General features: G+C 42.6%; 1 protein-coding gene across 9 annotated transcripts in view; it reads right to left on the bottom strand.

Annotated features, from left to right (window-relative positions):
- Positions 1-14,927, bottom strand: part of lrp1bb (low density lipoprotein receptor-related protein 1Bb) — a 389,546-nt gene that overhangs the window by 174,248 nt on the left and 200,371 nt on the right. For all 9 annotated transcript variants that reach the window (XM_078939203.1, XM_078939200.1, XM_078939196.1 and 6 more), the window contains 3 exons: positions 4,371-4,593; positions 1,264-1,456; positions 1,005-1,148 (listed from right to left, as the gene is read on the bottom strand). In XM_078939203.1, coding sequence (XP_078795329.1) covers positions 1,005-1,148; positions 1,264-1,456; positions 4,371-4,593 — 560 coding nt within the window. The remainder of the gene's footprint in view (positions 1-1,004; positions 1,149-1,263; positions 1,457-4,370; positions 4,594-14,927) is intronic.

The following is a 14,927-nucleotide window of genomic DNA, read 5'->3' as shown; positions in this document are numbered from 1 at the left end:
TAAAAAGTGGATGTTCATCATTTGATTTTTTGTGGTTTCTAATCAATGTGGAATTGATTCAAACAGACTCGTCTCCAAAATATCCCAAAGATAGTTCATTGTGGAGTTTCACACCTTCTTGTTTTTCGGAAAACGGCAGACAGAATGTGTTTGCACCTCTTATGAATTTCAAAAGCACATCTATTTCAGAAAATTTTGAATGGATATGACCAAAACACTTGAGTACTTTTACTGTGACGGGAAAAAATATCATTAAAATCAGAAAGAGAAATCCAACCCAATAGGAGGCCAGAACCTCAACATCTCATCCACTCAGCCAAAGCCAAAGCTTTGCATCAACCACTCACTTTAAAGGGCCTGCAGTATATCAGCTTTTCTTAAGCCTTTCAGAGTAAACTATATCCATATTTATGACAATATATTACCTTTGGCATATCAAAGAACTATTTTTTTATGAAGTAGTAGTTATTTTTGCAGATAATTTTGATACCCGGAAGTAAGACAACTTAATATCTTAATACCGCCTTTCACTCCTTGTGGGTGTCGCCCATTTTATGACGTCAACCTAGAGCCGGCCTCGGCAGGGTCTCTGCGCTTCGTCCACAAAAACACATGAAAGCGTTTAGCCGATCACCCCTAGCTCCATGGAGAAAGTGGGTGTGTAGCCAACGGGTGGTACTGGCAGCGCAGACTCTTCCTGGAAGGGGCGGTTCCTCACTTTGTGATATCACAATGTGAGAGCCCCCTAGTTTTCGTGGATTGGGTGTTCAGAGAGCAAGTTTTTAGAGGATTACAATTACCTTGGGTCCTTTTGAAAAGGCTGGAACTATAAACGTTGACCTAAGCGTTTTTTTGGTCATGTCAGTAGTCAGAGTGATTTACTGAGCTTTTCCAGTATCAGCTGTGGTTTACCATACTGAGTCCTGCTTGGTTTTATGTTGGGATGTGTACACTTGAAATAAATGTATTCTGCTGAAATGCAGTTTTACTTCATCCATACTAACTTTTGCAGGATTTTCCATCATAGCCCAGGCTGTAGCCGGTCCGACAACGGCAAGTTCTGGATTTGTAATTGCCATTCAAAAGGCAGATGTGGGAGCATCCTCCAGGTTTTCCGTATCTATCCATCTCACATGCGTGGCTCTTAGCTGTTGACATAAATCAAAGACAACAAATTGTTATATCCTTTCCCTGAAATCTTAAAGGCAGCACAGTTTGACACATGTTTTCCCCATGCTTACTTAATAAAAAAATGTCCTTTACCTTTTGGCTGAGTGAGTTTGTGGTAAACACGAAGTGCCCTAGAATTTCCCAGGTTGGCTAGTTTCCTGCTGTCTGCTGATATGTTGAACCTGTGCACCTGCAGCAGCTCCACAGAGGAACTCGCTCTCGTTGGGTCAGAGTGGACAGCATAGAGGAAATCCTCGAACACAGCTAATGCATATATGTACGAAGCCTGAAAAGCAGAAAAATTCAAGGTGCCTTTTGTACGCAGAACTAAACAAGTACAACAGAAGGTGAAAGACAAATGAATGCAGGAACTCTATGTTGGAACTGCATGGGGCTTTTGACCATTCTGGTTGCAGGAATGCTGTTAAAGTCTTAAAGTAACTGGAGGGTCAACACTGCAAACTCCACAGAGGGACCACTGACTCACAAACATCCCCTATGATACTTTTAGCAAGCTGGATCTGACAAACAGCGCCATGGCTGAATGAGCCATGTTCACTGAAAGCACACCAAAACTCACTGGCCCACACCCTAACAGCAGGGACACCTGCAAACATGCATCAGAATTAACGAATAAAGCTGCATCAAGTTTCGTTAAAAAATGTTGCCTCAGAATTTGACCTTCACTGCCTAAAAGTTATGACCTCATTTTGAAAATTTGAACATCAACTGCCTGAGCCCCAGAAGCTTTGTGGGGGCCACACTGTGGCATCACAAATACAGTGTGTCTCTGCCAAAGAAAACGCTGCCACCATAGCCATGGGCTCACATGCAAAGCACATATTGACCTTTGAATGACCTTTGATATTCAGTATGTAATCATTTTGTTGGGATCGTTAGAGAGAGGGGGAACCAGCCTCTTGAAGTCAAAATGTCCACAACTGTGAGGCTAGAATAGCTGAACATTTCTTAGCATTAGACTAAAACACACCTACATCATGATATAATGATACGTGTGCAAATTGTCTCACAGTAAATACAAAAACATGAATGGTTTCAACACAAAAGCAAAGGCCTCTCAGAGCAGCTTCATCTATTTTAATAAAAAATGAAATAAAAAATGATCAGAACAATGTGAATGTAAAAATAAAAAATAAATGTAAAAGTCCTCCATGCTGCATTTGCTGATGTTCTAGGTGAAATGAAAAATGTTCTTGACACAATCATGACTAATAGAAAGCTTTTATTATTTATTTATTATTATCATTATTATTATTATCATTTTTATTTTTTATTTTGAAAGAGCAGCAGAATAATAAGTTGGTACTTGTAGCTTGTATCCAGTGTTTATTTAGATCTGATTAATCAGGTTGACACAAAGAAGGTGGAAACATAATAAGCAGTCTAATTTGAGTGTTGCAACGTGGCAAATTGTTCTTAAGAAACAGGTATGACGTCCCGAGTGTGAACTGAGGGATTAATTCAAACATGACTCTGCAGCTTTGTGCTGCTGCTGCTAAAGTGTAGGCTTAGCAGCAAACCACCATTATCTTCAGTCAATTAACCCTTCATCAGTAGAGCTTCAGTTCAAGTGATGACGTTCTTTCAGTTACTGTTATTCTTCAATTTATGCTGATATTCAACATTTTACTAATGTAAAGTTTGCTTTACTAGTAAAAAGTGATGCATATCGGCGCTAAACATATTTTTTTCACTCCAAAATCTATTTACATTGTGTAATGTTTTAGAGAAGTTATACGCTACTTCAAAAAGAGAGCATTATTTTGTGTTGCAGAAAACATCAGCGGTGTTATAGATTTAACAATATGTGCCAACCAGGATTTAATAATGATGGATTTTATCTGCAGGTTGAAACTTTGTCTCTAAGTGTAACAGAAACAGTTAGGAAAAGAACAGACATCCTAGTGTGGAAATGTTTGCGATATATCAGGTGTTATCTTCTGGATCAGATAGATCTCTTGCAGACAAAGATTTTGAAGCAGTCAAGTCTTCAAATTTGCCAGTCAAACTCTTTGGACGTGGCACAAAGAAAACTGGCTGTACGCTAGAGACGCAGCAGTCGACCAAGGAAACTTAATGCAGCAGATGAAAGGCTAATCATGCTCACTTCCCCTAGATATCAAAGACATCCAGCAGTGCTATAAGGAACCAAAAAGTGCACCCATCTACTTTTTACACAAGTTCAGCCAGATGGTCTTCATGGGCGAAATGCAGCATTAAAAAAAATATCAAAGCACGTCCTTTATATTAGTCATTCTAAGTTTTCAATTATTTCTATTCATTTTTTTTCTGTATGTGGAAGGTAAATTATTTCTAAAAGACTCTAAAGCGATTCAATAACCATGATGGTTGTTTGGTTGATAACCCTTGTTGTTATTTTTAAATGGAATGAAATGCTGACATGCCTAGTTTCACACAGGAAGCAAACTGGTGTTTCTGCACATATCAAAAATGACAGAAACAACTTACATGTGAGCTTCTTCCTATAGCTCTACAGAACTTCCAGAAAGATCTTACGCTTTTATTTTGAAGACAAAGGCTTCTACCCGATAAACACAAAGCTCTAAACCCTTTTGCGTAATCTTAAGAAAGCCAAATCTTCCTTGAAAATGATTTTGGAAATAATTGATGTACCTAGTTGTTAAACTTGGAGGGAAGAGGCTGTGTGAAAGAAATAATTAGCAAAGCATCTGCAATGCAGATGCAATAAGAAGAGCCTGTGTTTAATGAGGGCACAAATAAATGAACAAGTAAATATGCAAAGAACACCTGAATACATAATAAGCAGTTATATATATTTGTTCTTCTTTCCTCATAATGACGACTGGCTGATTCAAGCTGGCTGAAAGGCTCTTTCACTGAATAAATATAATTGGTGATTAAAGGCCTTAAAGGTGCATTTAGAACAGGGACCATTCATACACTCAAGACATTTCCTCCATGTCACTCAGCCTCTCCTATTAAATACAGCATCAAGGCTCCAAAAGACCTTTTCTTTGAGAGTAAAGAATTGATGAGGACAGCAGACCTTTAATGCAACACCTGTTCAGCAGCACTAATTGGGAAAATTGACCAAGTTGTCTGATCTGAGACAGTCAACATGTGGGTCTCATGGACATTTATCCACAAAGTTGTCTTACATCAGAGGCCATAAAAAAGAAATCCCAGCAAAAACTTACTTGGCTCCCATGGGCAATGGTGTGCCGGTTCTTTCCTTGGTAATCCACTACGTCGATGTAATCCAGGTAGGCATCAGCCCAATACACCAGCTTCTTGATGACATCCAGTGCCACAGCTGTGGGCTGTTCAATCCTGTGGTCCACCAGCCGCGTCCGGTTGGTGCCGTCCATGTTGCAGCGCTCGATCTTGGCAGCATTCCCGTAATCAGTGAAGAACATCATTCTGCAGAAAGTGAGAACGATGGAAGGTCATCAAGCATGTTGTCTTTTGCTAGTAGTTACTTTGCGTTCATGTATAAACACCTGAGGAAACACCTTATGAAGTATTTTGGAATGTTCAACTCCACAGAAGTACGCCATGGCCCCCCCACTGTAACAGTCTACACAGGCTTGCCTGGCTTCTGATGAAAACAGGCCAAGTACTATTTCATTATTTATTCAAAGCAGTTCTAAACTATTATAAGTTGCAGGACACTGAATTTTACCTCAGGGCAGCTTTTACAAAAGTAGCACCACTGCTGAGTTTTTCTGCTGATATCCTCTTGATACAGCACATTTTTGGGAGAAATCAACCAAACTTTAACATTTGCATAAAAAAAGCATTTCTGTATTTCATCATCTTTTCATAATTCAACAGATCCTTTTCTTTGTAAGATCTGAATAATGATGAAAATGTTCTCAATTTAAAGGCAACATTTGCGTTTTTGTTTATATGTCAGTCTTAGTCCACATGTTGTAAACGCCTTAAATGCTTTGAGGCGTCAACAAAAGTTATTCAATGGGAAATCTCTTCACCATTACGTGATTGATTTTATTAAAATATGTCATCATTTCTGTTTAGTTAATTTCAAAACCACAATTGTATCAATTTTAAACACAGAATGTTGTTAATGATTAGCTTTGAGGTTTAAACCTCTAGTTTAACTTATAAACACCTAAGGTTTTATGATTTGTATATTTATGTAAAGAAAAATTGTTGTTGTTTGTTTTTTGTGTTTATTCTCTCGTGTTTTTGCTTCAGACAGATTTGGACGACGGTCCAAATATAACAACTGTACAGTAAACAAGGAGAGAAACAAAAGAAAATCAAAATATTTTCCACACATGTAATTATAGCAGCATTCAGTGCTTTTGGTTCACTGAGGAAATGTAAAAGACACATTTCCTTAAACATTTGCACCTTCAAAGAAGGAAAACATGATTGACAATGTGTGATGCACAGAGGAGCCAAAGCACTTAGAGCCTAAAAAACATTAGGCATTATTGAAAATTATTTCACAGGCTAAGGCAGCATCTGTAACCCATGGAAAGCAAGTGTTAAAGTGTGTTTTCTTATAGAATATGAACTAGAAATACCCAATAGTACTTAAAACTAGAATTTTAAATTATTTTACAGTTACAAAAGGGGTTATGAAATGTTTGACACACTAGGTGTATATTTAAATAAACCCCTTTCGTAATTTGGGCTAAACTTTATTCACCTTACCCATATCTGTAACGGGGGGGGGGGGGGGGTGAAGGGCAATTAAAGAGGAGGGGGGGTAGAATCGCGAAGCAGCATAAGGCAACAAGTTGCTGGATGTTTACAATTATTACATTCAGGTTTATAAGTAATATAAATGCCAAAAACAAACAAACACACAAATATACCTGCGGGTTCCAAAAATTCCCACATACAAAACATGTCAACATGTACACAATACAACTGATGCTCACATGCATGTTCACACACACATACTTATGCATTCGGACCGACCTATGTGAAATATTTCATTTAATCACTCAAACTATTTCTGTAAAGGAGAGAGAGCACCTGTGCACGAGTGGATCTTTATGTTCTTCTAAAGTGGATGATGGAATGTAAAAAGAAGGAGGGAGAGAGCCCAGCCATCCCCACACCAAGACCAGGCCAAGATCTCCCACCCAGAATGTTTTCCGGCTCACGCTGCACTTCTAGCTGCTGATTACCTGGATCAGGTGTGTTTAGTCAGTCCGAATAAAGAGATAATGAGTAAGCAAATTTATGAAAAACTTGATGAAAGTAGTGAGAAGAGAACTGGCAAACAGGCAGGGTGGTAGATCTTGAGAACCAGAATTAGGCAGTTCTGGCTAAGAGGAAGGAAAAAAGGCTTGCAACATTTATGAATTTGGGAATCACTCTTAATTTTTTTTCCCCCTAAAGCAAATCCATCTTGAAGTTATTCCCTCATGCATGCTGAAAAAAAACATTAAATGGTTGAAGAAGGGTCAAGTGCATGGATATCTTTTTAGGGTTAAAATGTTAAAATATGCTGAACTGCCATGAAAATCAGTTAGGCTGACAAATGTAAACATTTTAAAACATTTTACTTCTAAAATAAAAGAAAAAAGCATGCATATAGTACATACACTAACCTAGGTAAAATAACAGAAAAGCGATACCTTATTACTATATTTCTTTCTCTCCTTCACTTATACATGGGTTTTAAAGGCCTTTAAAGATTTAACATTTAAATGGGTTAAATGTTGCTTTAATGGCTGAAGGCTTTTTACAGTAACAGTCTCATTCACACATGCACACACACTGATGGCGGTTTCACTGCCAAACACTGGTAACAACCTATAATCATCAGGAGCAATGTGGGGTTCAGTGTCTTGCCCAAGGACACTTCAACACATGGACGGGCAAGACGGGAGCTGGACCTATGGTCTCCCAGTCAGAGGTCAACCGCTCTTTCTGTGCACCATGGCCGCCAAAGGAGCTATGGGAATTGCTTGCTTGTTGCTTTCATGAAACATCTTTGCTCTTGTTTTCAAAGTAGCTTCAGTAGTTTGAAGTTTTAGTAAAGCACAAGTTATAATAGATATTTTCAAACTACTGTGATAGACAGAATGTTGGAGCTTTACAGCATAGAAAAATGTATGTGGAAGTTTAAGATCCCTCTCCAGGATTCATGAAATTATTTGATCAAATTGTGCTTTCTCATTACAAAGATCCTAACTTTGTGGAATGAAAATCTAGTAGCTTTCTGGATCAGCCTGTGACTAACCATTCTTTGTGAAATAAAAGAAAACATCCCTCCCTGTTTTTCCTCATGGTTTTTTGTTTGTTCACAATTATAAGCCAGAAATTGCTTTGTTGATATCTCTGAAGATAAATGTAATCTGAGCTCCAAAAGGTGAGCAACTACCGTCAACTAAGAGTTTCCCCAGAGATTTATGACCAGTTTATTCAAAGAGACTGTCGGCCTACAGAGTTCACTGATTTTTCTGACTCCTCTGCAGCAAAATGGTAAAAAATATTTCCTCTGTCAATTTAGGATTAGTGAATCTAAACTAAATGCTGCATCACAAGCATCTATGGATAAGAACACTCAATCAAGAGGCTTACTGATGACATGTTGATCACATAAAAAAATTGTGCCATCATTGAAATCTTTTTTTTTCCATTGTAAGACTTCCGGTGGAAGAAAAAAAACAAATGTTGAGTCCAATCCTTAGAAGACATGGAGCGAGTCAAACAAGAATAAAAATGGATTGCCAAACCAGGACATAGCCTATAAAAATGTTCCGTGTGCTGTGCTGCTATTTTACACCCCTCTCATTTCTTTTGTTTTCACTCCATTGCTTCAGGCTGACAGGCTTCTCTCAGGCCCACTTTCATCAGAAACAGGTGAAACCGTTTTCTCACCAATTAGAGTCGGGAGGAGTCCTCGGCAAACTATAGTGTCTTACAAAGTCAATCGCTGCAGCAACCTGCAAACCCAGCTCTGCAGGGGCTTTATCTGAAGACTGATCAGGTGTGATTACAGCCCAATCACTGGTAAACCGTGTTCGACTTGCATCAGACAGAGACAACACAGGGAGCCAGCTTAAACAGAACCGCTTAGCAAGCCAAATATTTGCCATTGAAGCCACCAAAGACCTTTTTTTTAGACAATGCACCTACTTTAAGTACGGGGAGGCGAGTGACCAAAACAGCTAATTATTTTTCTTTGGCTCAATTATAAACATACATTGGATTATTTAAAGCAAAATTTCAAGCTACTATGCTTCAACCACCAGATTCATTATCTAATGCAGTGTTTTTCAACCAGTGTGCCGCAGCACACTAGTGTGCAGTGGGAGATGGTCAAGTGTGCCGTGGGAAATTGCCCTCATTAACTGATCTAAAAACATTAACCATCTCCAGGAAATCAGCTCTGTGTTCATCCAAACAGGCCCTGATAAAACACTGAGTAGTTAGGAATATAAAAGATCATACTTTTGTTTTTCTTAGTGTTTATTTGATTCTATTAAAGACATTTTTATAAGAATGACGGTCCCGCTCTTTAGCCGTAACTTCAGCTGTTTCCTTAAAAAAGTCCCGCCCCTTTAACTGTCTCCACCAATCATTCTTGAAGGCTTAATCACATGTCATCAGTCTGACCAATCAGAAGTGGTTAAAGTCTTAACTTCCTTGTTCCAATTTAGCTCAAAAAGTCTCTCAGTTCTAACAAAAATACCAGCCAAAGCTCGTCTTTAGAGGTGTAGTTTTCCACAGAGTCCGGTGTCAGACCGTGGAACAAGTGAACAAAACAATGAAGCTCAGAGACACTAGTCTTTCTGCCCTTTTGCGGCAGTTTTCACACTACATCTCCTATGATGCATTGGTTAAAGCGACAGCGCCTCAGCGTACAATGAGTCTTCCTTGTTAAACGTCTTGAAACCACAACGAACACACAGTTTGTACATTTTCTAACTTAACTTTTATTATATCTTTTAGAAAAAACAGCTGCAACTTCCTGCTTTTTCTGCCACAATTATCACAAAAATGCACGTCAGATTGCGGGGGGGGGGGCTGTAGATCAGAACAGACTATGAGTTTCTGCTTCTTTTTTTTTGGGATGCTGGTGTGCCGCGGGATTTTTGTCAAGGTTAAAGTGTGCCGTGGCTCAAAAAAGGTTGAAAAACACTGGTCTAATGTGTTGAGTTGGATGGCCAACAGTGTGTTGCCTCAAACGTCTGTGTTGAGATGAAGAAAAAGTTTTACTGCAGCAGATTTAGGACAGACAGGCGGACATAATTAGGACTTTGGTTCATACCCAACTTTTTGTCAACCTGCTGTACAGGAACCTCCAAAATCTTTTTAAGAAAGTAACTGAGTTAACATTGTTCTGAGTCAGCTGCCTGTCCACATTTCATGGAATAAAAGAGTAAAAGAATAATTCCTGGAGTCTGCCAGCCATATGCTTTAAATTTTACCCTTTCATTGTTCTCCAGCGCTTCCTGTAACCTTCCAAGACCAGAACCATGTCTCAGAAAACACTGCAGGGCACAATATTCTGCTCAGGATTTGTTTTTTTTTTTTTTTTTTTTTTTTTTTTACTTGTCCTGTCCAACAGCTAGGCAGGCAGATGAGAGCTGAGGGCCTCTTGTGTTGGAAATATTTTACTTTAACAAGAGGGGTTATTAATCTTCAGACAAACCAAAGGTATGTCTGAATAAACCCCTTTTGTAATTGAGGCCAAACTTTATTCATTTCAATCATGTTTGAAAATCTTTGGTGTTGGACCGGACGGAAAAGGAAAGAAGGGAAGAAGAGAGAGGGATGTTAGAGAGGGGGGGGTGATAGTGAGAGGGGGGGGGGGGGTAAGACCATGAAGCAGCATAGAGCAGACAGGTTTACTGGTTGTTTATCATTACGGTACGGTTAAAATGTAGTACAAAAAGGGCGGGGCCTGTTCGCACACACTCAAATGTTATCAACACACCTGCTAGCTGCAAAAAATGTTCACATGTCAACATGTACACAAAACAGATAGTGTTCACGAACGCATACCTATGCCTTTAAACCAACTAGTGTGAAATCTTTCATTCATTCAATCATGCAAACTATTAGTGCAAAGGTGAGCTAACACCTGTGCTCAGGTGAGTGTTTATGTTCTTCTGGAATGTGAAAAGAAGGAGGAGGAGCGCCCAGCCACCCCCACACCCAGACCCCCGCCGCAGCAGCAGCGGCAGCCGGAATTCCCCCAACGCCACACGGGAACAGGCAAGGAACAACCGCCCCCCGGGCGACCAAGACCGCCACGCAGGCCAGGGCCAGCAGGACCGCGGCGAGGCCCCCAGAGCCAGAGAGCAGGGAGGCGCGGAGGGAAAGAGAGCTCCGCCCCAGCCCAGCCAGGAAAGCAGCCCCCCCGCCGCGCCGGAAGAGCCCAACGCAGGGCCCCACCAGAGAAGGACGCCCACAGCCCCAGACGAACACCCCACCACCACCCAGGAGTTCCGGGCATCCCCTCCCCCCAACCCCAGGTACGAGCCAGGACCCCCCAAGGGAGACCCGCTCCGCACTCCAGGCAGCCACCCACCCGGCCCACGGTTGGTCCAGGGAGGAGCAAGGCAGGGGTCCGCCGCCCCCGCCCAGGAGGGGGGAACCCCGGGGAAAAAAGGGTGGCCCACAAGGGGTGTTATAAAAATGGCCCGACCAGGCTCGGCCACTGTTGGAAGTTTGGCGGGGCCCAGCGCTCAGGGGCAAGGACCAGGACCCACCCCCCAGGGACACGAACACCCCCTGCTCAGGTGTAATATGAACCCCCCACCGTGCGGAGAGAGCACCGCCGGGCCCAGGGAGCCGGCACCCAGGGGACACGGCCGCCGTCGCCAAGGGGCCCGCACCCCCCACCAGGGAAGGGGTAGGGGACAGATGGACCCAGGTCCCACCTTCCTTGCAAAATGTGTGTGCGTGTATGTGTGTTTGAGAGGGTGTGTGTGTGCATGTGTGTGTGTTTATGTTGGAATGTATATATTGAAGGGGGAGGGGTGTGTGTACTAAGGGGGGGTGCAGTTAAAATTGGCGAGTAGGGCACTAAGGGGACATCTCCTGATTACTCACAGTGATGTCCCCTCACCCTCCCCACCAAGGGGCCCTAAATATCTAAGGTGCGGTTAAAATTGGCGGGTAGGGTGCTAGGAGGACATCTGCTGCTTGCTTGCAGTGATGTCCAAGCACCCCCCCCTACCAAGGACCCTACATGTCTAAGGTGCAAATAAAACCGAAAGAGGGGAGGCCCATTCCATACGGCAACCACAGGAGGGGGGCCACTGCCAAGTAGCCCCCCCCCAAGGCGCATCGCAGGCTAGACCCCCCACCCCCTCACCCTAATATGAGTTTATATGAGGAAGGGGGTAAGTGGACAGCTGGTAGACTGTCCCCTGGTGGTCAAACAGCTGTCCCCCAGCCCCCCCCCAGCAAAAGGGCCAGGGCCACCCAGCCCAGGGGCCCCACCCCCGGAGGCGCCGACACCCCAGGCCCGGCACCACCTGCCCCACACAGAGAGAGAGGAGCCAGAAAGCGTCGCCCCCCCCGGAGCAAGCCCAGGCCCCCACCCCCAGACGCCGGCCTTAGAGGAGCTCTGGTCAGGCCTTGACGGGACCGAGGAGGCCAACCGGCCGAGGCAACCACCGATTGCCTCAGCGGAGACCCCGACCCGTTAGCCCCCCCCGACCCGTACCAATAATGGCCCCCCCTTCCCCCCCAGAACGCCCCCCCACAGGACAGGGCCGACAAGCCCCCCACCCCAGTCCCCGCAGCCGAAGCGGATGACACCCAGAGCGACCGGGGGCCAGAGAGGGTTGTCCCGTCCCGTCCCAGAGCCAGGGAAGGGCCGATCCCAGCCCCAGATGGGCAGCCCCCGAGCAGGGCCCCCGCCAACCCCCCCCCAGCACAGGCAAAGGGACCACCCCCCCAAGCCAAGCCAGACCACCACCCCACCACCCCACCACGCACCCCCACACCCAAGCCCAGAGGACCACGCAGCGGCCCAGCCCGCCCCACCCAGGCACCGGACCCGACCCCCCGACCAACGGAGCCCCCACCGCCCCCGCCAGGCACCGGAGGCCCCGACCCCCACCCCAAACCACGGCAGAAGGGCAAGGAGCAGCGACGACCAAGCCCCCCACCCCCTAAGTCATGGAGTCAACCACAGGAGACCAGAGAGACTGAATTCTTTCAAAGTTACTTGAGCTTTGGGCTCTGCTCAGGATTTTTGATGATAACCAATTAGGACATGAATATCTGGGTGGTGGAAACTTTCTTAAATAATTAACAGATGTACAGCAACTCTGTGTCATTCCATTCCCCTAGGGATGCTACGATCACCATTTTGAAGTCGATTGCAAATACAGATTATAAAACTCAGTTGGCCAATCACAGATTCTGCTCAAAGGCTCTGAACACATTTACTCATGAAAATGGTGTGTACAATATAAATTTGCCACATGAACTTTCTAAAAGGACTAAAAACACCTATAGTTACACATAAGCTGATACCAGGTAAGCGGTTGTTGGTCATAATGCTGTTGAGCACCAGTGGCACCAGTGAACCTTGGCTTCCAGCTTTATCATTTTAAGTCCTGTATATTTCAGTTCACCTCACAATGTCATCCATTTTAGAGCAAGGCTTGAGAATCCATGCAGAGTTATAGTTAAATCTAGGTGACACGTATCACTGTAACACACCCGTCTTTTTGGGAGGGGGTGTTGGACACCATGGTCTCAAAGGCAGCCCCCATGCTGTCCACCTGAATCATGTGTGTTTCCCCAATTAGACTCTACAAAGGCGAGTTTTCTGGATCACATGACAATCTCTGGCCCTCAATGCCTAGAGTTTGACTGCCATGATTCAGAGCCTAACTTCTCTAAGCAAAGTCACCACATGCGGTAAAGTGACAACACTTCACACACCCCCTATTTACATTTTGCCCATATTGCATGGATGAAAATTGGGTCATACATGAATATACATGGAAAAGTGTGAAAAAAATGTGGTCTTTAAGTGAAATTTTCACAGATGTATCACGAATGAACCACGTTAAAACTACAGAAGAAGTTTGAAACAACGCAAAGAAAATGCAAACCATCATAGAACATGAACTGTGCGTAAATTCTTTACTTTTTAAATGCAATTTATTATTGATTTGTGCGTCAATTACATTATTTTAACGTGATATGTACACCGTGTATGCGATATAAAAGGCAAACATTGGTGGTCCATGCGTTCAAGGTCCATTAGACATACGTGGAATTGACGTGGAAAGACACAAATCTGCATCTCGCAAAAATCATGCACAATTGCGCAAGATTTACATAATGCTTGCATATGAACTAAGTAAAATACTCATATACTACATAATTTGCAACAGATTTTGAACAGTTCAAAACCAAATTCACGTATAGACCCGTCGGCCGAAACCCTCGACTGACATCTGTGCACGAACGCAAGAAACACCCATGAATTACGTATATCAGGCATGTATCACCAAAGGGCAAAATGCCATATGTGGAAAATGCGCAAAATGTACGTAGTGGCTGCGTGACACGGCCTTAACACAACACTAAATGCTGGAAAAAAAATTCTACTCAAAAACATCAAGAATCCAATACAACAGAAGTCCCACAATGCACCTTGCCCACTCATAACACTGAGTAGGGTCTATAAAATACTATAAATAAATGTAAAAAGATGGATGGATAGATAGATAGATAGATAGATAGATAGATAGATAGATAGATAGATAGATAGATAGATAGATAGATAGATAGATAGATAGATAGATAGATAGATAGATAGATAGATAGATAGATAGATAGATAGATAGATAGATAGATAGATAGATAGATAGATAGATAGATAGATAGATAGATAGATAGATAGATAGATAGATAGATAGATAGATAGATAGATAGATAGATAGATAGATAGATAGATCTTTATTGTCACTGTCTACTTGGACAATGAAATTGGAGTAGTCATCATTTCAGTGCAAAAAGAAATTTAACAAAGTATAATATAAAACTTGCCAATATGTACAAAGGAAATGTGCAAATATAAAAAAAAATTCGGTAATAACCTGCAGAGTGATATGTACGGATATAAACATGTCATGTCTGCAAAAACAGCATGGAGGTAGGCAAGTGTTGACAAGTTTCCATGGGATAAATCCTTAAATAAGCAGATATGCATATACTTATATACATATGCACATAGATAAACATGTACATTGGCATGTGCTGTGGCATTTTGGAGTTGAGCATGGTCATTACCTTGGGAAAGAAGCTATTTTTGAGTCTGTTTGTTTTAGTTCTGATGCCTCTGTAGCGCCTCCAGAGGGCAACAGGTTGAACAAGTCTGAGCCAGAGTGTGAGCTGTCCTTGATGATGTTTTGAGCCCTGCTGAGGCATGATTTTAGTCATTGGTTTTCAAAATGAAGAAACTCTTGGCAACTTCACAGACTACCTTTATGTACAGCTAACTTGTTTAGCTAAATGAAGAACACGTGTTTATCCTGCGCTTCTGGTGTATTTCCAATTTTAGACAATAGAAAACTGTTTCTTATTTAATGAATTGTATTTATTTGCGCTTTTCCAGACACACTTAAAGCGCTACAGTGTCCATTATTCATTCGCTCCTCATTCATACTTGGTGATGGTAACTACTGTTGTAGCCACATCTGTCCTGGGGCAGACTGACAGAGGCGTGGCTTCCAGTTTGCGTGTACTCTGACCATGACCGGGACATTCATGCACATTCACACACC

This window comes from Oryzias latipes, chromosome 21, assembly GCF_053564925.1.
Source record: "Oryzias latipes strain Hd-rR chromosome 21, Olatipes_Hd-rR_3.1".
Lineage (NCBI taxonomy): Eukaryota > Metazoa > Chordata > Actinopteri > Beloniformes > Adrianichthyidae > Oryzias > Oryzias latipes.
The sequence above is the reverse complement of the archived record's forward strand: the minus strand, read 5'-3'. Positions and strand labels throughout refer to the sequence as shown.